The sequence below is a fragment of the Carcharhinus amblyrhynchos genome, chromosome 18 (genome assembly GCF_965287045.1).
Source record: "Carcharhinus amblyrhynchos chromosome 18, sCarAmb.v2.hapA, whole genome shotgun sequence".
NCBI classification, from domain to species: domain Eukaryota; kingdom Metazoa; phylum Chordata; class Chondrichthyes; order Carcharhiniformes; family Carcharhinidae; genus Carcharhinus; species Carcharhinus amblyrhynchos.
Window position 1 is genome coordinate 31880975 of NC_137341.1, and position 25186 is coordinate 31906160.

Consider the following 25186-nt stretch of genomic DNA (forward strand, 5'->3'; position numbering starts at 1 on the left):
TTCCACCTTTCACCTCCAAAAAGCTGCTTGATTTTAAAAGTCTCTGATGAACACCGTTCTCCCCAGTCTGCGTGAGTTTCCTCCAGATGCTCTGATTTTCTCCCACAGTCCAAAAGACATGCTGGCTGAGTGCACTGGCCATTCTAAATTCTCCCTCACACACCCATACAGATGTTGGAGTGTGGCAACTAGGGGATTTTCACAGTAGCTTAATTGTAGTGTTAATGTAAACCTATTTGTGATTAATAAATAAAATTTAAAACTAACTTTTGCTCTGCAGTGGAAAGTGTTTTTTGTGCACTATAGAGACAAAGCATATCATTCATGAAGTAAATATGGAAGGAGAGGGTGCAGAATGTAATGTTAGTCATAACAAGGGTGTAGAGAAAGATCAATTACAAGGGATGTCCATTCAAAAGTCTGACGACAGCAGGGAAGAAGCTGTTCTTGAGTCGGCTGGTATGTGATCTCAGCCTTGTATCTTTTCCCTGACGGAAGGTGGTGGAAGCAAGTATATCCAGCGTGCGTGGGGTCCTCGGTTATGCTGGCTGCTTTTCTAAGGCAGTGGGAAGTTACAGTCAATGGATAAAAGGCTGGTTTGTGTAATGAACTGGGCTACTTGTAACTTCTTGCAGTCTTGGTCAGAGCAGGAGCCATCCCAAACCATGATACATCCAGAAAGGCTGTTTTCCATGGTGCATCTGTAAAAATTGGAGTCATAGTGGACATGCCAAATTTCCTTAGCCTCCTGAGAAAAGGCTGGTGGGCTTTCTTAATGAAAAAGAAAGCCTTGGTCTTAGGTCGTCTTGTCTTCTGTGCTCATCGATAAGAGTTGGTGGTGGCCAGATATGTCAGGCACATCTGGCCCTGGGCCTTGCCTAAGCTTTTCTTAGCTGGAGCTTCAGGATGACATGGCAGAGGTGCAGGGGTTCTGGTGATTCTGTCATGGATTTAGCCTTTTCACACTCCATGGATGGTTATATTATCCTGCAATTCATCATTAATCCTGAACTTTTTTTTTATTCGTGGAACATGGGTGTCACTGGCTAGCCATCATTTATTGCCCATCCCCAGTTGCCTTTGTTCAGAGGGCAGTGTGGCTCTAGAGTCACATGTAGGTCAGACCAGGTAAGGTGGCAGATTTCCCTCCCTAAAGGGCATTAGTGAACCAGATGGGTTTTTCCTGACCATCAACAATGGTTTCATGGTCACATGGTCACCAGTAGATTCTTAATTCCAGGTTTTTTTTATTGAATTCAAATTCCATTATCTGACGTGGTGGGATTCAAACCCGGGTTCCCCAGAACATTCACTGGAATATTAATCCAGAAACTCAGCTATAACACCACTAAGCTATCGCCTCCTTGAAATTTTATGATTCTGTCTTTTTTCCTGACAAGGGTATACGATATGTGAGCACAAAGGTGTAAGTTGCTTAGTATTCTGCAGTAATCAGGATTATCTTTTTTTTTGGTGATATTCATTCACTGGTGTGCTACAACAGTGGAATGGTGGCGGAGGGGGGGGGGGGGGGGGGGGGGCGGGTTTGCAGTTCTCCTTTCTTTCCATTGGGGAGTATACTGTGTTGGTTGGATGACATGAGGGTTGTACAGTATTTACCTGGTTTTTTTTATTTACTGTAATCTTTGCGTTTACACTGAGGGAACAGAACTTATAATACCCTTCACTTTATTTTTTAGATGAGTAGCACCACAGCAAGATGGCAAGCAGGTGGTTTGGTGTAGAAATGATTAGTATGGCCTCATAAGTCCTCATTGTGGGTGAGGAAAATCCCATTAGACCATTAAGGTCTCACTTTTCTTTTGCTTTTTGTTACCTTGGGATTTGGGAATCCTTGCTTGTTTCCTGAGCAAGGACAGGCAGATCATTTACATGGAAAAGACTGGACCTTTTTTTTTTGCATCATTGTTTGGAATGGGGGAAATTGTGTTTTGGTGCATGCCCCGACTTACCCTCAGATGTCTAGTCTTGTTGGGTTGATCTTCAATTTTGGTTTGACTGCATGGGCAATGGTAGTGATTGTTTGGTTTTTTGGGTCATGGAATGGATAGTGGGCATACTGTCCAGTTGTTGGGGCTTCTCTGATGAGGGACAATGGGTCGAATCTCATTGATAGTGGGGCCCAAGTGGTGCTTTTGAGGCACCTAAAAAAGGGGTAGTTTGCTTTGTTAAATGTATAGTAGTGATGTGAGTATTCTTGGCTTGTTGGCCTTTATGTTAGGTCGTCGTTGAGCAGGGCAGAAGTGGCTTGTTTATCTGGGTCAGGTATGTTGGACAAGTGAATAGGTTGCCTTGCCTCAAGGCATCCCCTTTTGGAGCTTCTGGATTGCTCTCTCCTGAGACTTGGTTCCTCGGGGGACGTAGTTTCCTGTTGGACGCAAGCCCAAGTCTGAAGCTGGTAGCTTTGGTTCAGCATTGTTGGCATCCCTTCTGTGGGAGATCAGGTCACCTCCTCCAAGGTGGTCTTACATGGAGACTTCCAGTCTTTCTTCATGGTCTGGTCTTTGGGGGGGGGGGGGGGGGGGGGGGGGGTGGTATCTGGCATCTATTGGATAGTCCTGATGCTCATCTCTCTCTGTGGTTCCTTTCTTTATCCAGGTAGGTGGAGTGTTGATATAGGCACTGTTTTTTTGCAGTTAATCCTTGAAGGTTTCCTTTGCCTTGTCTAGTGGAGGAGGATTATATCTCTCTCCAAGATATCCAGTTGATGGGTGTCTGGACAATTCTTTTTATCTTGTTAGTGAGATTATTTTGGTAGAAAATGGTTTAAGATGATGGAGAGCCTTTGATGCTGGAGAGGAGGGAGGTTTGTAACGTTGCAAGTGAGGTATATAAATCCTTGACTTACTGCTACCTCTACACGAGGGTGTACACTGACATGCTACACGCTGCATTGCTGGCAGTATTCTGAGGTTCCTCTTTTTCTGGCTTGAAGGTCCTGGTTTGTTGAGGTAGGCCCCATATATTGTGTGGTTCTAATAGCCTAATGCAATTTGCAGTCTGTTCACTCAAAACAAAAACAATTGATTTTATTTTCTGTTGTTTTTAAACTTCCCCAATAAAACTTTAAGGGCATGGTTCTGACACCAACTGATTCCTATAAACTCTAGGTTGCTCACCCTCATCAACCTGTTGAAACATATCAATCCCAATACAAATCTTGCTTACCTAGCACAAGACATGAAAAGTCAACAAAAAGCCAAACAGGCACAGCTTACCATTAACTCACTGAAGGTCTCATTCTGGAAAAGTTCACTCAAGCCCCATAATATTTCTGAACTTCAGTACATTGAGCTGGGGTTAAGATGTTGTTAATTATACTTAACGTATGATTGTAGAAATTTTTCTTTTAAATCAAAGCCCTGCCCACAACATTGATGATCAGCTCCTCAAATGATGCCAGTTCCAATGTCAAGCAAGCTCCTCGTTCTGAGAAAGCAATCTCTTTTCACCCAGCTTGGAAATACCTTTGCCATTACTTCACTCATTAGTTATAGAGTATGACTAGTGCTTTACATCATACGCACTAATACATGATGCTCCATGCTAGTTCATACTTACACGTGTTTAGTTACACAATAAATCTTCAGTGAACACCCAAAGCCACTTTGGATTGGAGGGACAGCATAATCTCTGCCACTTAAATTTCAATCTGTTTTATTTAATGACACATTGCTGCAAGAAATAAGTTTAATAGATTAAAAATCATTCCCTTAGACAGAAAAGATACAAACCAGCAGGAAAAGATTATTGGCTGATTCCACAATCCAAATCTCTCAACAGGGAGCAACACCCATAGAAAGCACAAATTGAGGAAAGAGCTACAATATTGTTGCACCAATTCCTTATTATCTGGAAATGTATCTCCCTACCAGGGGCTGCTAGAGTTCAGATTTACCCCTTATCTCAAAAGGCTGATTTCCAAACAGAGCCCATTAAATGCATTCAGGGCAAAAGACCACCCAATAAAGGACTAAACTATGAACTAAACTGAGAAATTCCCAGGGTGAATTCAATTGGTGTCAACAGGGCAGCAACTGAAAAGCTCCAATTTGCCTCAGCATCCCAGGTTGCTACCTAATAATTTCTGTTGCAAATTGAACATTTTACAGAAATATTTTTGTCTGCATTAAATTACCTGATCTCAGTTATGATTAGAAACAGTATTATCCTGGTTACTTGTAATTTTCTACGAGAAACAAAAATAAATATTTTATTGCAACAATCAGAATCTAATTAATATTAAATGAGTGGTAGTTCCTGTGAAATCTGGTAATGCAATTCAAATGCAGAATAACTGAACTGTTTAATTCAATTATCAAAATAGATTAACTTGAGGAGAAAATGTTCTTGCCATTATCAAAGATTGGCTATCCATTTTCAAATTGTAAGATGAAACCAACTCACTGAAGATTGAATTTATTGCTTAAAAATTGAAACTAATTAGGAATCATATTCCTGTGGATAAGCTTTTATGAAACAGCAGTCGCATGCCATCTCTATTCAGCCTGTACCACTGAGGTTACTGTTCATTACCCAAAGAACTGGGCATTCATTTTAAACATCCAATTTATCGTAGAATTGAAGATTCACCAAATGGTTTCAGTACACAGAGCCACTGAGCTCTTCATATCCATGCTGGTTCTCTGTAATGGCAACTCATCTAGTCCCATTCTCCTACCTTTTTCTCCATAACCCTGCAAATTATCCAATTCTCTTTGGAAAGTCACAATTGAATTCTCTCCACTGCACTGTAAGGCAGTGCATTCAGGATCCTAACTACACACTGTATAGGAAAATGTTTTTTTCACACCATGGTTCTTTTACCATGCACTTTGAATCTATGTCCTCTGGTGCTCAACCCTTCCATCAATAGGAACAGTTTCTATCTGTTACGTCTAAACCCTCTATCCTCAAAGAATAGCCCAAGTTTCTCCAAGAGTTGAGGCCCAGTCTTTGTGTGTTGTATCTCTGTGCATGTCTGTCTATATAGCTTCATTCAGCCAGCATTTTGCTTGGTTCCACCATTCACTTCTATTTTCTCAATCTCCACTCAGTTGAATAAATAAGTCTGTCACATGTCACAAACCATATTTGCTCTGGATCAGGTCCATCATCCTCATTCCATTTGTCCCCCAACACCACTCCCCCACCAACACTCCTATCTCTCCCTCCCTTATCCAAGATAAAACCCTATCTTAAATACCTTTACCCTCGTTCTCCCTCCCCATCTCTCTCCTCTCAGTCCCCTACCCTTACTCTCTTCCTCAGCCTTTCCAAAGCTTGTCTCCCCCATCCCAGGTCCTCTCCCAGTCATCCATCCTTCAGACTTTCTCCCCTCAGTCTTCCTCTCCCTCGGACCCTCAACCGCCGTCAGTATGCTTCCGAAATGCTCCCCCTTTCTCTCCCCTCAGCCTCCTTCCTCTCGCTCCACCAACACAGCTTCTCCACTCTGTTTCCCGTCCCTCGGCCTCAACCTCAGCCGTCCATCAGCCACATTGTCCCCCACGTCCCCCCGGCCCTCTCCCCTCAGGCTCTAATCCTCCAACATTTTCACTTCAGACCGTCTCTCCCCTCAGAGTCCTCCCTCTGTACCCTCAATCTCTCCCCTCAGAATCTCCCCTCCAATCCCTCGGCGGGATCAATGTTCTAGAAAATGTCGGTTGTTTAATTATCTGGTTTACCAAAACAACAACAATCTGGACGGTTCCCTCGTTCTGACAATATTCTACCCGTTTCCTTCCACTGTTCCAGATTTGCTTCTTAAACGCTTTTGGAGTAAATTAATTTGTTCGCTCCTCGCTTCGCACGCCCCTACCTCCGCGCCTGCGCAGCAATTCCCGCCCTTTCCTCCGCGCTCGCGACCACTAGTGGTGGGTGCGAGAAACACAGCAACACCTCTGCGTGAAGAATCGCAAGTAAACCAGCCTTGGAGGAAGTTCATCCATTTGGTTGCTGCTTGACTAGCTGAGTGTTAGGGAGCTTCTTTTGTCGTTTTGGTCACAGGTAATGTTTTACCTGTCTGTACTATGGGCAACTACCATGAGCCCGAGTTCTTTACAGTTAGATGTGATGGCAGCTATCTCCTAACTGCATAGGTTCAATTAATTATTATATTATGTATATTTTCATAGCACTAGTTATCGAGATGTTGACAAAGCCTTGTGGTAGTGTTGTCAGCCTGGTCAGCAGGCGGCACTCTGACCTGAGGTTTCAAGTCCTCAGATAATGATTTGAACCAATAATCCAGATCAAAACTGCAGTGCATTACTGAGACAATGCTACACCGTTGGATTAATTTGTGACTAAATGTTATACCGAGCTACTTTTGCTCACTCAGGTGGCTCCTTTATGTCCACCTGAGAAAGTAGCCAGGGCCTTATTTAATGCCTCGTCTAAAAAGATGGCAGTCCTGACAATGCAGCAGTCTTGCAGCACCAAATGTTAGCCTCAAAATGTCCGACTCCTAAACTACCAACTGACCTCGGGCTGAAAATGAAGAGAAGAATTGGTTTTGTTTAGTTCCCTGCACATGAATCTCTAGAGGTATCTCGATTAATTAATAAAAAACAAACTGCCAAAATATCGAGCAACCCTCTATAATAGTTTATATTTTAATCCATTGATGCCAGGAATTGTATGCGATTTGGGGGTGTCACATTTTGTAATTTTAATTTTCCCGTGAAAATTGAAGTTCGCATACCTTGCCCATGGGTTGTGCAAATATTGAGAATGTGGTGGTAACATGGACTCTAATTGTTCAGATTACACCAGATCTTTTACACCCAACTCAACAAGATGAAGAGGGTTAGCATTCTTTGGGATTTGAATCTCCCACAGTCTGTCATTATGTACTGAGGTATCAGCCTAGATGATGTATTCAAATCACTGCATTGGGACACACCCATAACATTCATTCTTAGGAGGTGAGAGCATGACCTATTGACTGCAGTGACAGAATTAGAAATCTTGAAAAGAATATCTGAGAATTGACGGTTTAATCCCTATCCCAGGAAATTTTCTTCATTTTAAACTTTTTTCTGCATTTTCGATACTTTTAAATCTACATAACCCAGACTTTGAAGAGTTACTGATATTTTAGATATAAAATTAAAGTATTTGCTATCAGTTACCATTGATTCAATAATTTACAAAGCGAGTTAAAATCATGGAACTCCCTTCCTAACAACAGTGCGATATCTACATTGCTAGATTGCAGCATTTCAAGTTGGTGACTCACCATTACCCCATGGAATGGGCAACAATTGCTGACTTTGCCTGCAGCCTTCACATTCCAAGACTGAATTTTAAAAAGTTACACAGTAGGACCACTAAGTGCCATCACAAGATAATAAAGCAAGGGTCTAAGAGACAAACGCTTACAGATACACGTCTGGATGAACACTGGCAAGAGCTCAATCCTGTGCCCCGCCCAATCACTCATGCACCCACTCCTACTTTCATGGTCTTGCCCCACCCATTTTTGCATCAGATGATAGCAGAATCCTTTTTTAGTGTAATGTCTTCAACAATCAAATAACTTGGTTATACTCTCCATCTCTGTACCCGTATAAATAAAAAATGTTTGGCGAAGGTGTGCGAGTAATGTCCCTCTCCCAGTACTCCAGCTACAAGAACAAGAACAGGAACCACTATTGTCATTCCTGAAGACATGGAGGGGTGATTCTCCCATCCCACTGCGCACCTTTTTTAGTGCAGCGGGCTGGGAGATGCTAGCATTGACTGATTCACACTGGGCACCTGGGCCGGATTTCAGGTGCCATCAGTTCCACACTAGAAATTGGTGCGGACTTGTATAATGTATGCAGAAAGTAACTTAAATATATTTTAAATAGCATGAGCAGGCCTGGGACAAATGTCCGTGCCTGCTAGCCTCCACACCACCCCAATCCGCCAGGAGTGGCTCACTTCAGTGGGGTTTACTACAGCTCCCCACTGTGGGGAGCTACGGCCAACCCCATGGGAATGAAGGTGAGCAGTCGAGGCTGTCCCAGAGGATCAGCCACCAGTGGGGTATCCCTGGGCATTGCCACATGCAGTGCCAGGCTGGGCCCCATGGCACTTCCCAAGGGGCAAAGTGCCAATGCTCAAAGAGCACCTTGGCATTGAACATAATAAGAACATAAGTAGTAGGAGCAGGAGTAGGCCATCTAGCCCTTCGAGCCTGCCCCGCCATTCAATAAGATCATGGCTGATCTGTCGTGGCTCAGTTCCACTTTCCCGCCCTCTCCCCATAACCCTTAATCCCCTCTCTTATCAAAAACCCATCAAACCGCGTCTTAAAAATATTTAGCGAGGCAGCCTCCACCGCTTCAACGGGCAGAGAATTCCAGAGATTCACCACCCTTTGAGTGAAGAAGTTCCTCCTCAACTCCGTTCTAAACCGCCCCCTCTTTATCTTGAGGCTGTGCCCCCTAGTCCTACTGTCTTTTTTGAGCGGGAAGAGTCTCTCCACCTCTATCCTATCCATCCCATTCATCATCTTATACGTCTCAATGAGATCTCCCCTCATTCTTCTAAACTCTAACAAGTACAAGCCTAGTTTATTCAGCCTCTCCTCATAGCTCAACCCCCTCAACTCCGGTATCAGCCTAGTAAACCTCCTCTGCACTCCCTCCAAGGCCAAAATATCTTTGCGCAGGTGCGGCGCCCAAAACTGCACACAGTACTCCAGCTGCAGCCTCACCAATGCCCTATACAGCTGCAGCAAGACCTCCCTACTTTTATATTCAATCCCCCTCGCTATGAAGGCCAGCAACCCATTCGCCTTCCTGACCACCTGCTGCACCTGCAAGCTGGGTTTTTGCAACTCATGCACAAGGACCCCGAGGTCCCTCTGCACCGTCGCCTGCTGCAGTTTCTCGCCACGTAAGTAATAGTCCTTCCTACCGTTATTCCTACCAAAGTGGACCACCTCACACTTGCCAACATTAAATTCCATTTGCCATTTCCTGGCCCATTCGCCCAGCCTATCTAGATCCTTCTGCAGACTCTCCACACCCTCCGCACAATTTGCCGTTCCCCCAATCTTGGTATCATCAGCAAATTTCGACACCCTACACTCGGTTCCCTCCTCCAGATCATCTATATAAATGGTAAAAAGCTGAGGCCCCAGCACCGACCCCTGGGGCACTCCACTAGTCACCATCCGCCAATCCGAATAGCACCCGTTGACCCCCACTCTCTGCCTCCTATTTGACAACCAATCCTCTATCCACGCTAACACCCTACCCCCAACTCCATGTCCCCCGACCTTCTGCAATAACCTCGTGAGGTACTTTGTCAAACTTAGCATTGGAAATGCTAAGGGGGTGGGGCCTGATGGGAGCAGGGCCTCTGGGTGAGCGATCAGTGGGGTGGGGTGGGGTTCTGGCTGCCCGAGCTGGCCAGCAATTGGCTGATTGGTACTCAGGGGCCACTGCACGTGCCGATCTCAGCGCTAACAGATCAGCACATATGCAGTGGCCTGTTCAGCACTACGCTGCCAGCCTGTCCGGTGGGGATATGCCACACCTGTAGCATTTTAACATGAATCACGTGCACTCTGCCGTGAGAGCATGGGAGCTTCTTCTTTAAACTCCTGCCGAAAAAGCCAGTTGTCACGCGAATTCAACACTTAAGAGTTTTTTGGTGAGTATTGCCCCCCGCTTCCCGTCCTTCCCCCTGCTCTCCCCTCCTTACCCCGCTCCTCTCTTCTCCCCCCTCCCCATGGTGTGCCAAGGATAAACGAAATAAGAAGTCTCACAACACCAGGTTAAAGTCTAACAGGTTTATTTGTAGCAAATACCACTAGCTTTCAGAACTGGCTGTTCCTTCGTCAGGTGAGTGGGAGTTCTGATCACAAACAGGGCATATAAAGAGACAAACTCAATTTACATGAATAATAACATACAACTAATCAAGTCTTAAAGGTATAGACAATGTGAGTGGAAGACAGCATTAAGCACAGATTAAAAAGATGTGTATTGTTTCCAGACAGGATAGTTTTTTTTTAGACTTTATTCCAATCCAATCAAGTCAAATTAAACCCAATTCAGAGTCCCAACAAGTTGGGACATTCCCGATCCAAGCTGACAAGACAGGGCTCTCACCTCCTGTCTTGGGCTTGATCTACATGATCCAAGCTGACTGGAGTAGGTGTAGCTCCTCCTCCAGGGCTTGATCTTATTTGCATCTTAGCCAAATGGCCGAGATGCCGCTTTAAAAAATTGCTTCAAATGAAGCTGAAATGTAACCTAATGACTTCAATCAAGTGCAGCATGTCAATACTACACTTGATCTTAGCCAAAAGGCCGAGACAGGATAGTTAGTGAGATTTTGCAAGTCCAGGCAAGTTGTGGGGTTACAGATAGTGTGACATGAACCCAAGATCCCAGTTGAGGCCACCCTCATTTGTGCGGAACTTGGCTATCAGTCTCTGCTCAGCAACTCTGCGCTATCGTGTGTTGTGAAGGCTGCCTTGGAGAATGCTTACCCGAAGATCAGAGGCCGGATGCCTGTGACCGCTTGATTAGCTGTAAAGACTCACATTCCAATCATTATTCACGTAAATTGAGTTTGTCTCTTTATATGCCCTGTTTGTGATCAGAACTCCCACCCACCGGATGAAGGAACAGCCAGTTCCGAAAGTTAGTGGTGTTTGCTACAAAAAAAACCTGTTGGACTTTAACCCGGTGTTGAGAGACTTCTTACTGTGTTTCCCCAGTCCAGTGCCAGCATCTCCACATCATGCCAAGGATAGTCAGAATTGACGTTGAATAGAAAAATAAGGAAACTTCCCAGCCCCAAATACAGATACTAAAAATGATTTGGATTATATTATTTCACAGTACTGCCTTCTTTCAAGGTTGGAAACAGTCTAAAAAAAAGATTTTTTTTTTTTTAAAACTGTCCTTTTCCAACAAGGACAGGTTTCACTTATCTTTAAAAAAGAGTGTATCACTGGATACAGGCTTCTACAGAATTCACAGTAACTTAGCACAGCCAAAGGCTTGATGAGAGGGGTGAATTACTTATTATCTCACAGCACTCTATTTTCTAAGTTATATTTAATCCAAATTTCAGAAAAGGCTGATATGCAATTTTCCAGATTTGCCTTGTCTAGATCAATTTGAACTGGCTGACTTTAACATTGAATCAGAACCCTTAGTGAGGTGTGTGACTCTGCTCTGACACATAACTGTTGTACTTTAGAAAATATTTGAAGCTGCTGGGAGCCCGCTGATTCTTGAAATCTTGAACGAAGGTGACCCTGAGATCCCTGCACAGGAACATAAATCAGTCACATAACCAGGAGACAAAAGTTCAATTTGAGCAATTTATCCACATCAATGGAAGGTACTGATCAAGACCTGTCCAACGTCCAAAGCACCTGCTTCAGGTCCTTTATAACACGGAAATTAGGTTCAAAGTTGTGATGTGGGGACTGTACGGAGGCTGCACTGAGTTGATCCCAGTTGGTTCCGTGGGTGATGGAGGAGTTGAGCCCCAGCTAAAGGAGAGTGACAAGTTATTTTTGTGGTCCCAAAGTAGCAGGAATTGGTACCTCCACGGCCCACAAAAATAACCTGGGCCACTGTTGCCCTAGGACCCGCGGCTTCTGCCACACCAGCTGGTGGCCATGGTTGCTCAGCGCCTGCAGCTGTGCTGTGGAGAATTCTGAGTTCAGGATCACCAGTGCCTCTTCTCCATTGGAGAAAGTGAGTAATCTGCATTCTCCCCCAATCAGATGCCAAAGTCATAATCAGTTTCGATGGGTGCAATCCCAACTGCCTTGTGGTGACAAACTGGAGGTGGGTGGTGGGGTTAAATGTTGAGAAAATGTGTTGGAGCGAAACCCTGATGTCTCCTTGTCACTGTGTCAGGGCTGTCAGCAGTGGGATTAGGGGTGGGCAGGATCTTGGCAGACAGCAATTGACAAAATTCTAAAGTATATTTTTTCTCTGGGGCACACAGGTTCCACAAGCATCAAACGTTCACTTGCTGAAAGAAGGCAAGAGCTCAGCTTGATGTGAGTGGTGACTGGAAGTGGCAACCAGACTGAGATTCAGTTCAATAAATGAGTGTAAAGTTGTAGGAATCGCACAGTGTGAACCCATATGAAAGGGCGTCAGTCAGGTCTACTGCAGGCATCAGAAAGGTCAGGGGGTGGGGTGCAGGCGTTGAAAGGCTTTGAACCTCAATGGATAGTTTGTACTTTGAGTTTGACTCCTCCAGTAAGTACAGGAAGAGAAATAGAAGAAACATATTCAGCCACATGGATAGGGCTGCAACAGCCAGGGGAGCAAACGCCTCATTAAACTGCAAAGGGAGATGGACAAGGAGGGTGAGTAGAACTATTGAGGCAGGCTAACATTCACAGAAAGCACTAACCAGTTGAAATGGTTTGCATACAGAGTCTCTACTTCATGAAGATATTGGAGAACCAGTGTCTTTGAAGACCGTGTAAGCCCAGGTAGCGATATGGAATTATGCAGAATGCTAGAGAAGTTGAGGCGACAGGCATGTAATAGCCACACATTTCCTGTGGCGGTAAAGATGACTATGGCACTCAAATTTACACCTCGCATTCATTTCAGGGATTATCTGGAGACATTTGAAGGACTTCTCAGCCAATCAGCTGACATATGTCAGGTACCAGAAGGAGTGTCAATATACCACTGAGCAGGCCGCTTGGAATAGAAAGTGATAAGATTCAGGGCCATGGCAGAATCTTTTCAGGTTCAGGAATAATTGACTGCAAGCACGTGGCCATCAAAGATCTTGTAGAGCAGTCAGCAGCCACCATAAATAGCAATGGGGTTTCAGTCATTGAATGTTCACTTAGTGTGTGATCAATGCAAAAGAATTCTATGGGTGGAGTCCCAGGTACTCCAGTTCTGAGGCTGCCCAAGCATCTTTGTGGCTGGATGCTTGGTGACAAAAGGTATCACTAAGTACATTACACCCTAGTGCAAACCCAACACAAGGCAGAAGATACCTGCTATGTAAATGTAAAGGCATCATTGAACAGGCCATAGGCTGCTGAAAATGAGATTCAGATTCCTGCAATACTCATCAAATATTATGGTTATATGCTGCACTGTGCACAGCCTTGTGGTGCACAGGAGCATAGCATTGGAGAATGATGATCACATAGCATCCAAGGAGGAGGATAAGGAATAAAAGCAAATTACTGCAGATGCTGGAATCTGAAACCAAAAGAGAAAATACTGGAAAATCCAGCAGGTCTGGCAGCATCTGTAGAAGAGAGAAGAGTGGATGTTTCGAGTCCAACTCTCTCCTTCATCAGTGTCACTGCAGAGAAGAATGTCATAAGCATACAGTTCTCCTGAGATAATATGGAGAGGAATTAGACATCTCCTTGTGGTAGTCCTGATGGCTTTTCATTAAGAGTAGAAAATCAGGACCAAAGGAGTGAGAAACTTAAAATAATTACCACCACAAGAAAAATAGTGTTAGATAAGCTTGTGGGACTAAAGGTTGAGGCGTCCCCTGGACCTGACTGTCTACATCCTAAGATTTTATAAGAAGTAGCTGCAGAGATAGTAGTTGCATTGGTTGTAATCTTCCCAAATTCCCTAGCTTTTGGAAAGGTTCTATTGGATTGGAAAACTGCAAGGGTAATGCCCAAGTCAAGAAAAGGGGACAGAATGCAGGAACTATAGACCTGTTACATTTGTCATTGGAAACATGCTGGAATACATTATTAAGGAATCAGCAGATTTCAAAAAATCATAATACAGTCGAACAGAGTCAACATGGTTTTGTGAAAAGGGAACTGTGTTTGACAAATGTATTAGAGTTCCATGAAAAAGTAACAAGCAGGCTAAATAGAGGGGAACCAGTAGATTTGAATTTCAAAAATGCATTTCATAACGTGCATATTAAAGGTTACTACACAAGTGTTCATGTGTTGGGGGTAATGCATGGCTGGAGGATTGATTAATAGGAAACAAGAGTCAGAATAATGGGTCATATTCAAGTTAGCCAGCTATAACAAGTGACATGTCACAGGAATTAGTGCTGGAGTATTGACTAATTACCACCTATTTTACTGACTTTATAGAATTGAAACGTATTGCAGCAAAATTTGCCGATGATACAAAGATAGGGGGTAAAGCAAGTTCTGAGGAGGAAACCAAGGTTATAAAGAGATATAAATAGATTCAGTGAGTGGGCAAAAAAAATGGCAGTGAGATGTGGGGAAAACACGAGTTTATCCACTTTGGTAGGAATAGAAAAGCAAACTAATATTTAAAGGGAGAAAGACAACAGAATGCTATGCTACAGAAGGGTCATTAATAAATGAATCACAAACATTTAGCACACAGGTCCAGCATGTAATAAAAAAACAAACAGAATGTTGGCCTTTATTGGAAGGAGTGGTGGGCTCTTGCTACTACTTGTACTACAACTACTGGTGTGACCACACTTAGAGTAATGAATATAATTCTGGTCTCCACATCCATGTCGGGATATACTTGCATTGGAGGAAGCTCAAAGAAAGTTCACTAGGGTGATCCCTGGGAAAAAGGGGGTTGTCTTATGAGGAAATGTTGAACAGATTGGACCTGTATTCATTGAAGTTTAGAAAAATTAAAAGCAATCTTGTTGAAATATAGAAGATTCTGAGGAGGCTTAACAATATAGAGGCTGAGATGTTCTCTGTGAATATTTTCTATATCCTAAACATCCTTGCCATCTCAGTGGCCCCATTATTACATCAACCGCAAGGCTACACTCACCGTTGGCCTCATTCTGTGCACATCTGTTCATGCCTTTCATTTTCAAGGACTTACCATCTGGTGCAGGAATGAGCAGTAATCTATTCAACAATGCATTACAAGACTTTCAATTTTCTACATATATCAAATGGTTAGCACTCAGCAAAAAAAAAAATCACCCTTTGATAACCCAAGATCTATTAGGTGGATTTTCGTGGATGCTCTAGGGTAGTCCTGCTCTGCTGTGCTCTCCCAGTGCCTCCAGTTGATGGAAGGAGATGGCTGAATTTTTTGCATCAGTGCAGGAAATCGCCTAGCTCCAAATGGGCTCAGCACATTTGCAGCCATTTGCATCTGTGAAAGAGTTATCTGTCATTTGGGCTTCATGCAGCATTTGTGATGCTGTGAAAGCAGCTGCCTGGAATGCTTTGAGCAGAGCCCCCACAGGCTTGAGGAAGCCACTCTTGATCCTTTTAAGGCCACCTATCCTTCACCCCTTACTTGGATTGGTTGAATATCCAGCAACAGGGCCATCTGTTACGGAGCTACCTCACCTATCCACCACTCAAAACATCTCATGGATAAAGGCATAGTGTGGAAATTGGCTCACACCTCCTGCATCCAACCGGTGAAATGCTGCATGCAATTCTCCAAGAGAGTTTCCAATCTCTCAATGGAGGACACTAAGCATGCCAAAGGCAGTTTATCATTCATGACATAGCTGGCCTCCTTCATCATACGCACCATGGAAGCAAATAGCTTCTGGAACTCTGATGGATATTTACACATTTCATGAGTGCTTCTCTAGCATCTCCCAATTTGTTGACACAAGGTGCGACATCAGTGTGAAGCTGAACATCACTGGGCCATTCCACAATCCTCTGACGGGGAGTGGCCATAGATGTAATCACCTCCATTAAGTCAAGCACATCTATACCCTGCTCAGCCAGCTGGTGCCGCCAATTCTAATCACACTTTGGTATCCACCATGAGAGTATCTGCATGGTGGAGGACGTGAAAGACTGATGTGAGTGATGCTGTTTTGTCAGAGGACAACACTTCCTCTGAGGTCTCATATGGTCCCAAGTACATCATTAATCTCTCATCAGCTACTGGTCCTGTGGGAGAGATAAGAGTGATGCAAATAAGTTGTGCTTTCAATCAAGTAGTACCACCTGTCTTTGAACTGGAAGGTGCTGTGTTCATCTAACCTCAAAGGCGCACCATAGTGTGTACTTGTCAAAAGATTTGATACCCATATCCATCATTCGTTTTTATGAACTTCACACCTACTTTTCCCTCAGTGACGGGCTGTCTTATTCATTGCCTCCTCCTCTATTGGTGGAGGCAATGAATGTCATTTCACATCCAGCACCTGAAGTTCTTCTTTCCATTGCCTTGTGAGCATGCTTTCCTGAAACTACACACATACTTTCATTCATGTCTCATTGCCCAGCTGTGCCTGTCAGTCTGTCATTTTCCATATCTAGCATCGTGCCACTTGGAGGCCTGCTTAGAGCAGCCATTCAATCTTCACATGACTAATCGTGGTTTTCCATCATGAGTCAACTCTGCATTTCGTTGTAGATGTTGGTCCCTAATCACACCCTATGCACTGGCCAACCACCTCACGTTATGGGTGCCCCCTCCCCCAATGCCATCTACCATCTTGGAGATGGAAAGATCCCACAGGATATCCTGCCACCCAAGCATGGACCTGAATTTGATCCCGGTGTGAAAACTCTCAGAGTGTGGGGAAAAATCCTGTCCAATTCATCCATACCATGCAAAATCAATGACAGGCGAGTAATTTGTCCTAAGGGGAGATGGAATTGTAGTGGTCACTGGTAGTCCAGAAGCCCAGGCTAATGCTCTAGGGACACAGGTTCAAATCCAATCATTGCAGCTAGTGGAATTTAAATTCAGTTAATAAATCTGGAATATAAACTAATTTCAGTAACGGTAACCATGAAACTATCATTGACTGTCATAAAGACCCATCATTGAAGGAAATCTACAATCCTTACCTGGTCTGGTCTATATGCGTCTCCACACCCACAGCAAAGTAGCTGACTGCCCTCTGAAATGGTTGAACAAGCCATTTAGTTCAAAGGGCAACAAATGCTGACCTTATCAACGACGTGATGCCCATATCCCATTAAAGAATAAAAGAAAAAAAGTGGCAATGTTACCACTGTCCTGAATTGAAAGAGAAGTCAAACTGGTGTTTTAACACGTTTCTAATTTGATTTTGATCATTTTATACTATCGTTCAAAGTTAAAAAGACTTGTAGCGGGTGTTCTATTGATACTTCGACAGGACATTAAACAAACAATTGCTAATAGAGCGGTGCATCGCAGCCTCCATCCTCCTCAGTTTTGATCCAAATAGGCAAATAGACCAAGGATTAAGGTTCAAATACCAGATGTGTCCCCAATTATAAATTAATACATCTATTTTAGTGGGGTCAGAAGGTTTATCCCTGTAACCCATTTACCATCCATCTACCGGCACATCTTTGGACTGTGGGAGGAAACCGGAGCATTCAGGAAACTCACGCAGACACGGGGAGAACGTGCTAATTCCACACAGATAGACACGCAAGGCCAGAACAGAACCCGGGTTTCTGGTGCTGTGAGGCAGCGCAGCTAATCACTATGCAACCGTGCCACCCCATATGGTGGAAGGGTTGCTTCATTTGTCCCCAATGCCGTTACGGAGGGAAGGGACCTCGCCCCCTATTCAGTGACACCTGTTGCAGACAATTTTATCTTAAGTCGCGAGACACCGAAAGAATTGGTCTCGCCAGCGATTCCCACCATGACCAAACATCCAGTCATCACTCAACATCCAGGGTCACACATCAGGAGAAGGTTTCAGAAATTAATCGCATGTTTGAGAAAAGAACGAAAGATCAAGCTTGTAAATTAAGCAGCGTAATGTTACCATAGGAATAGAAAGTGAGGGGTAAGGTTCCTTTCTTGGTGATTGTAAGTGAAGGGTAAGGTCACTTACTTAAAGCAGCCACTGCAGGACTCGCTGCGGGAGTTTGGCCCGATTTGGGAGACTGAACTTCGGGAGATGTAATACTTCGCGCGGCATCATGTTTCCAAGTGTCATTTCAACAGTTCGATGTTTTATGTGAACTCAACAGGAGAGTGTGGATCTGTTGCACACTGAGGCTCAATAAAACGCTTCGGACCCCACTTGCGAGTTCTGGCGATTGGACAATTAAACATCTCGTTTTCTTAAAAAAAAATTCTACATTCCCTGAGAGACGGCTCTGTGTTTTAAAACTGGCCTCGAATTGGGACTCCAGGGTGCAACATGCTCCTTCTTCAAAGACATTTAATTCTAGCTTCGCACAAAAGTGATGACAGATTCAGCACATTGGAATTCCTGTATAATTCTTACCTTGTTTCCCAATTAAATTGCATGGCGGTGGGTTAGCTCATCTGTGTGTCGCACATCTAGTCCCAGTTTGGAAGGCAAATTATCCAACTCTCCTCCCTCCGCCGTGCGGAACTCAACACTTTTTAAAAGGTTTTCCGAAGGGAGAAAGCTCCAAACGAATGTAACAAAGCCGCCCCCTCGAGCCAGCTGCAAGTGATATGAGCAGGGAACTCGCAGACAACAGGAAACAGAGCGGGACACGCTGGGATTCGTTGAACAACAGCTCTTTGTGCGGGTTCGGGCAGAATCGCACAGAGGGGAGGTTCCCTGTTGCAGCCAACGGGTCTAAGAAAAGGGAAAGGGAACCATTTACTCCCGAAACGTGCGCCGAGCCGGTGACGCGAGAGACGCTCGCAATCCTGGGAACTGTGACCCTGGGAACTGCCCAGAATGCAGTAAGTACAGCAGGGAGAGAGGATTGAGCAAATTACATACAGGGCGTCAATTCTAACCCTGCTACTTTTATAAAATCCTCCACAATCAGCAGAACCTCGTCCTGAAGCTGCAACTGGGAATTGCCCGCAGAAATTCGCTGGGGTTTTGAAAACTACACATGGACAAAGTTGGGAATTTGATACAAGTCTGACATTGGGATAATATTGTCGTGTCACTATTGTATAACTCTCCATTCCTGGCAGGAGCACAACCTTCACTTCTCACATTTAGGGGTCACTTTCTTTCTCTATTTCCTCTGTGCCCTTTCCCATAACCTCCAGTAGAAGTGTACAAACCTGTTGTCCCCCTTTTACCATTCCAGCTGTGATTAGTACAAATGGTACAAGCCTTCATGATTTAACATAAGAGTTCAACAATTTCTAATCATAATCGCTGCTCTTTTAGTTGTGTTTTTGGACAGCAGCTGTTTGTGATGACTGGCCTTTTCCTATTTACACCCCCTCCGGAATTATTAGCATCTGCAGTATTTGGCTTTTCTCCTGTCAAAATATATTATGCATTGAGTGCACCTGCAATTTTCCAGCGACTGAGTCTTCTCAATGATTTTACACATAGGATACAGAGAGCAGAGCTAATGCCAAACCTAAGTTGTGATCAAATTTGGGTGCCTCACTTTAGGAACGATGTCAAGGCCATGGATGGGGTACGGAAAAAAATCACAAAAATGATGCCAGTGATTAAAAACAAACTGGGGCTTTTATCACAAGATCAGGACAGGCTAGGAATGGAAGTAGTGTAGATGTTCAAAATTTAAGAAGAGTTTCAGATCAGATAAACTCCGAGGAGGGGTGTGGATGTGAAAAGGTTTTTTTTAAGAATGGAAGGACAAAATCAAGATCATCACTAAAAGAAATGTTAAGAGATATTTCCTTTTACACCGGTACATGGGATAGCCTACCAGAAACAGACCATAAAAACTGTTAAAAGGAACGGGGATAAATATTCGGAAGAATACGTTTTAAAAGGGGATGGGGGGAAAAAAACAGAATGAATTAAGGGAAAGCTCTCTCACAGAACCGGCTGAAGTGTGAAAGACTGTACATCTCTACTGTAAAATTCTATATGACTCAATGAATTCATTCATGAGGCAGCAATCAACGTTTAGCCACGTATTTGAGGGGAAAACTATATGAGGCAAAAAGGAAAGTTAAGTTAGGGTGGGATAAAGTAGGGTGACAGGAGGCTTGTGTGGAACTTAAACACTAGCGTAGACCAGTTGGGTCCTGTTTCTATGAAATAATCTGTTTCCATGATGTAAGCTTTCTCTGTGTAAGAATGGTATGAAACTGTGGCTGGTATAAGGTGTCTGGTACATGTGGTCAATCTTCTCAGATTGGAAATCATTGACTTTGCACCTGCTCTCATGTTCTCATACTGTTGGAGACTGCATTGATTCTCAACATAACTTCCTCCCATATGTTTTGCACCACACTCCTGGAATGCTGAACAGAGCGACTCATCTCACTGAAGTTGCATCTTTGAAGTGTCATTTTCTTGTGTCTCTGTGAAATGCCTTGGAATGTTTTGTGATATTGAAAATCTTACATAAGCATAAGCTGTTGATATTATTTAATACTATTAACTCATTGATTGACAAGGTAATTGACCAGATTACAGTTTTCCCTGGAAAAAACACACTTCCCTTTTAAATATTTGCAGCAGTGCCTGATAGTCCAGTGTGTTCACTTAACTCAAAGTTTCTCATTAATTTAATGGCTGCTCTGTTCACAGAGATAAAGGGAATACCAGGGCCCAAGGGGTCAAGTCAATCTATAGGCACAAAGCATCAGTTGCATGTCTTAAGGCTATGTCATGAAGTAATTCAAAACAGCTGGTCCAAATCATTTACCGACCTAGATCATTTTATTAGAACAAGTTGTTGTTCAACACTGAGAAACACAGTACTGCAGATCTCAAGTAAAGTATTTAAGCTCACCCTGATCCCCCAACCCACACTCTAATGTTTCAATGTGACTGCCTGACTCTGTGAGCATACAAAGTCCCAGCTGAAAAAACAGCAGACTAGTAACTCTGGAACAGCTCCTTCCCGACAACTGGTTAGCAATATTCAACAAGAAAACTGAAGCAAAAGAAACCTAAATACAGAGGATTTGTGTGCACTGGTTACTGTCACTGAGAATCTGCAAGCCCAGGGTAGTAAAACGCACTTCTGCACAACTTAAAAAAATGGAACCAAGCAACAATGAACCCAGTTTGGACTAATGTCATATGGCAAGAGAAATCTTAATAAGAAACAACCAACATGGATTCAGAAGAGGGTGATGCTACCTGATAAATCTCTTTGATTATTTTGAGGATATTATAGTTTATTTAGACTACCAGAAAACATTAAACAAAGTTCCACGTGAAAGACTTATAATTACAGTAAAGGACACTGCAATTCAGTGTAAACAAAGATGGTATAAAAATAAACATTGGGAGATATTGAATAAAATTCCACTGGCACTGTTGCTTGGATGCCTAATGTTTCTAAATTTGTATAAATAATCTGAATATTAAAACAAATGCTTTAACTAGGAAGTGTATTGGTAAAACAAGAGTAGGAAGAACAGAGGAAATGAACCGTGAATTGTCCTGACATGGTTGTGATGTTCAACTACTTGAGATGGAGTTGTGTTTAACCAACCTTTGTGGTAGGCAGATCCTGAGACTATCCTGACTAATTGATGCTGCTGGTAATTTCTGTAGATTGGCATTGTTTGTAACCTCTGACTCCTTTCATTACGTGTAATCATGTGTATAATTTTACAGAGTAAATCTGAGGTGTGATGGGTTTCAACTAGACAAAAGATGCATAAAGTCCTGGGGCCTCACTCTCACCAACTTAAATGTGATGGAGGGGAAGTTCTGCCTGTCCTTGTCTAAGGTTGAAGATTGCACCCAAATCCCCAGGAATTCAGTTATTTTTGTAGCTTGCATGGACCGCCTGCAATGATATCAATAGCATTTTCCTTAGTCCAAGTATGTTATCTTGAGCACCAGACAAATGCACAGCTGGCAGGTGTAGGCCACACCCTTTGGATATCCCGATCTTTCTCTGCCACATTCTTGGGCCTTAGCAGCCTTCTCACTACCAGATTTTGTGTGCTTTCCTCCCCTTTACATTTCTGCTGTTGTCGTTCATTTTGATTCTCTCATAGATACATACAAAGCTGGAAATATTCAGCATCTGTGGAGAGAGAAACAAGAATTAATGTTTCAGATCAATGACTTTTCAACAAAACTGGAAAAAGTTAGAGAGTGAGAGGTTTCAAACAAATATGGAGACAAGAAAGACAGGAATAAGAGATGATAGAATAAAAGTGAACGTCTCTGGTTTCTCTTGATTCTATAAATATACTGTGGAATGCAATGAAGGTGAATAAACTAAAAGAGACTAATTGAATTGTTTTGGAGAGAAGAGCAGAACTTGTTCAAGATGGGTATTCCTGGAAAGGAACGGGCAGTAAATTAAATAATTCAAAACCAAAATACTACGGATGCTGAAAATCTGAAGTAAAAACAGAAAATGCTGGAAGTACTCAGGCTTGAAAGCATCTGTGTAGAGAGAAGCTGGGAAATCGTAGAATCCCTACTGTGCAGAAGGAGGCCATTTAGCCCATCAAGTCTGCTTTGACAACAATCCCACCCAGACCCTATCCCCATAACCCCATGTATTTACCCTGCTAGTCCCCCTGACACTAAGGGACAATTTACCATGACCAATCCACCTAACCCACACATCTTTGGACTGTGGAAGGAAACCAAAGCACCCAGAAGAAATCCATCTAGACAAGAGGAGAATGTACAAGCTCCACACAGTCACCCAAGGCTGGAATTCATTCTGGGTCCCCTGGCGCTGTGAGATAGCAGTGCTAGTCACTGTGCCTCCCTCATTGACCTGAAATGAGCGAGGCAGTGACACAGTGGTACTAGTAATTCAAAAACTCAGGGTAATGCTCTGAGGACCTGAGTTCAAATCCACATTGGCAGATAGTGAAATTTGAACCCAATGAAAGCTGGAATTAAAAGTCTACTGATGAAGATGAAACCATTGATCATTGTAGTAATGTTCACTAATATCCATTAGGATAGGAAATCTGCCATACTTCTCTGGTCTGGCCTACGTGTGACTCCAGATCCACAGAGATTGACTCTGTGGTTGACTCTTAAATTTCCTCCCAAAATGTCTAGCAAGCCCTTCAGTTCAAGGGATGGGCAATAAACGTGACGCCCAGATCCCAAAAATGAATTAAGAAAAATAACTTCTATCACAACTGGAAAATATTAGCTCTGTGACATATCTTATTTCTTTACTTGATTGATTATTCATTTCTGCCTGTCTTCCAACATCATCTCTTTTATCTCTGCTGATCTCTCCTAATTTCCAACCAATCATAGATCTTCCCTTTTGTACTTTCCTTCCCTCACAGCTTTCCATGTCTGTGTACTCACTTAAAATTTGTCACATATCAATCCTTATTTATTCATTTGCGGGATATGGGTATCACTGGCTGGCCAGCATTTATTGCTATACACTTGTATCAATCCGCTTAGAAGTCTGCAAAAAGAAATTAAACTGACCAGACGACTTGTCATCAAACTATGCACAATAATGGCAGTCCCACCCCTGTTGATCCTGCAACAATTGACATCTAGGAGCTTGTGTCAAAATGAGGAACGTTGTCTCACAGACTAGTCAAACAACAACCTAACATAGTCATAATGACAGAATCATAACTTACAGACAATGTCCCACACATTATCATCCCTGGTATGTCCTGTCCTACTGGCAGGATAAACTGTGCAGAGGTGATGGCACAGTGGATTACAGTTGGGACAGCAGTTCAGAGTCAACACATTGCCCTGGCTCTGGAGTCACATGTAGGCCAGACCAGGTAAAGATGGCAGATTTCTTTCCCTAAAGGACACGAGTGAATCTCCTTCCAGTTCTGAGGAAGGTTTATTGAATTGAAACATTATCTTTGTTTCTTTCTCCACAAATACTGTCAGACAAAGCATTTTTTCCTAGCATTTTCTCTTTATGTGTCAGTTGGTATAAGATTCAATGGGTAACATTCAAGAGAATTAAGGGAGAAATCCCCCCACCCCCACATGCTGACTTGTTTCCTTGGCTGGTGGGTCTAAGATCCGCTTATGCCCCTGACTGGAATGTTAGGTTTGCACACCAGAAGCAAATTCAGTCCCCATTCTACGTATTGCCTCCCAAACATCAATAAGATTTACACCACTTCCAGCCCCATGAATTTTCAGCCAACTTTTAATTATCCTCATGAGGACTCTGGGACTGTGAAACAAGATCTGCTAACTCAGCCTGTTCCTTCAGGGGGATATTTAAACAATCCCTATGGATATATGGCCTAAATAGTTTCTGAGGCTAATTATTGTAGTTGGAAATTTTTCTTCATTGGCAGTTGCCCAAGGATCAAATTTCAGGCAGGAAATGGCTGTTGTTTATTTCCTTTTTATAACATTTTGTGATCTTCACAAATGAAGAGGTTTAGAAATAATGTCTGATGTGACTGGCATTCGCAAAGCATTTGTACAAAAAAAAATAAATATAAGATCTGTGCAGGTAGGCCACTTGATTTCAAATCTTAAGCTAAATTGGGCAGGAGATAACCCTTATTTCCCAATATTTTTATGTTTATTCATGGGGTATGAGCATCGCTGGTAAGGCCACTAATTATTGCCCATCCCTAATTGCACTGGTAAAGCTACTATTTATTGCCCATCCCTAATTACCCTTAAAAATATATTGGGAAGCTACTTTATTGAACTACTGGAGTCCATAGGTGTAGATACACCATTAGTGCTATTTGGAAATGAGTTCCAGGATTTTGATCTAGCAATGGTGAAGGAACAGCAATAAAGTTCAAATGGTGTACGATTTGAAGGAGAACGTCCAGGCAGTGTTGTTTCCAGTCATCCACTGTCCCTATGTTTCCAAGTGGTAGAAGTCACAGATTTGGAAGCTTCTGTTGAAGAAGCCTTGGCAAGTTGCTACAGTGCATCTTGTATCTGGTGCACCGAGTGTGCCAGTGATGGATGGAGGGAATGGTATCAAGCTTCTTGAGTGTTGTTGGAGCTGCATTGATGCACTCCAGATGCAGAGCAATGCAGCTGACCCTAAATGCCCCTTCAAATGGCCTAGCAAGCCACACACTTGTATCAATCCACTAAGAAGTATACAAAATGGAATCAAACCGATTAGACCACTTGCCATCTACCTATGCACCAGAAACAATAATGGTAATCCCACTTGTCATTTATGTTAATGATTTGGGTGAGAATATAGGGGGCATGGTTAGTAAGTTTGCAGATGACACCAAGATTGGTGGCATAGTGGACAGTGAAGAAAATTATCTCCAATTGCAACAGGATCTTGATCAATTGGGCCAGTGGGCAGATGAATGGCATATGGAGTTTAATTTAGAGAAATACGAGGTGATGCATTTTGGTAGATTGAACAAGGGCAGGATTTACT

General features: G+C 43.1%; 1 protein-coding gene and 1 non-coding gene across 2 annotated transcripts in view; both read right to left on the reverse strand.

The window, feature by feature from the left end:
- Positions 1–18288, reverse strand: part of LOC145354675 (ankyrin repeat and fibronectin type-III domain-containing protein 1-like) — an 859363-nt gene extending 841075 nt beyond the window's left edge. Inside the window, exon 1 of the mRNA XM_080206110.1 lies at positions 18184–18288. Coding sequence (XP_080062236.1) covers positions 18184–18206 — 23 coding nt within the window. The 5' untranslated portion in view covers positions 18207–18288. The remainder of the gene's footprint in view (positions 1–18183) is intronic.
- Positions 10155–10346, reverse strand: LOC145355201 (U2 spliceosomal RNA). Its single transcript, XR_013888936.1, has one exon. It is a non-coding gene; the product is annotated as a U2 spliceosomal RNA (small nuclear RNA).
- Positions 18289–25186: the final 6898 nt, after the last annotated feature.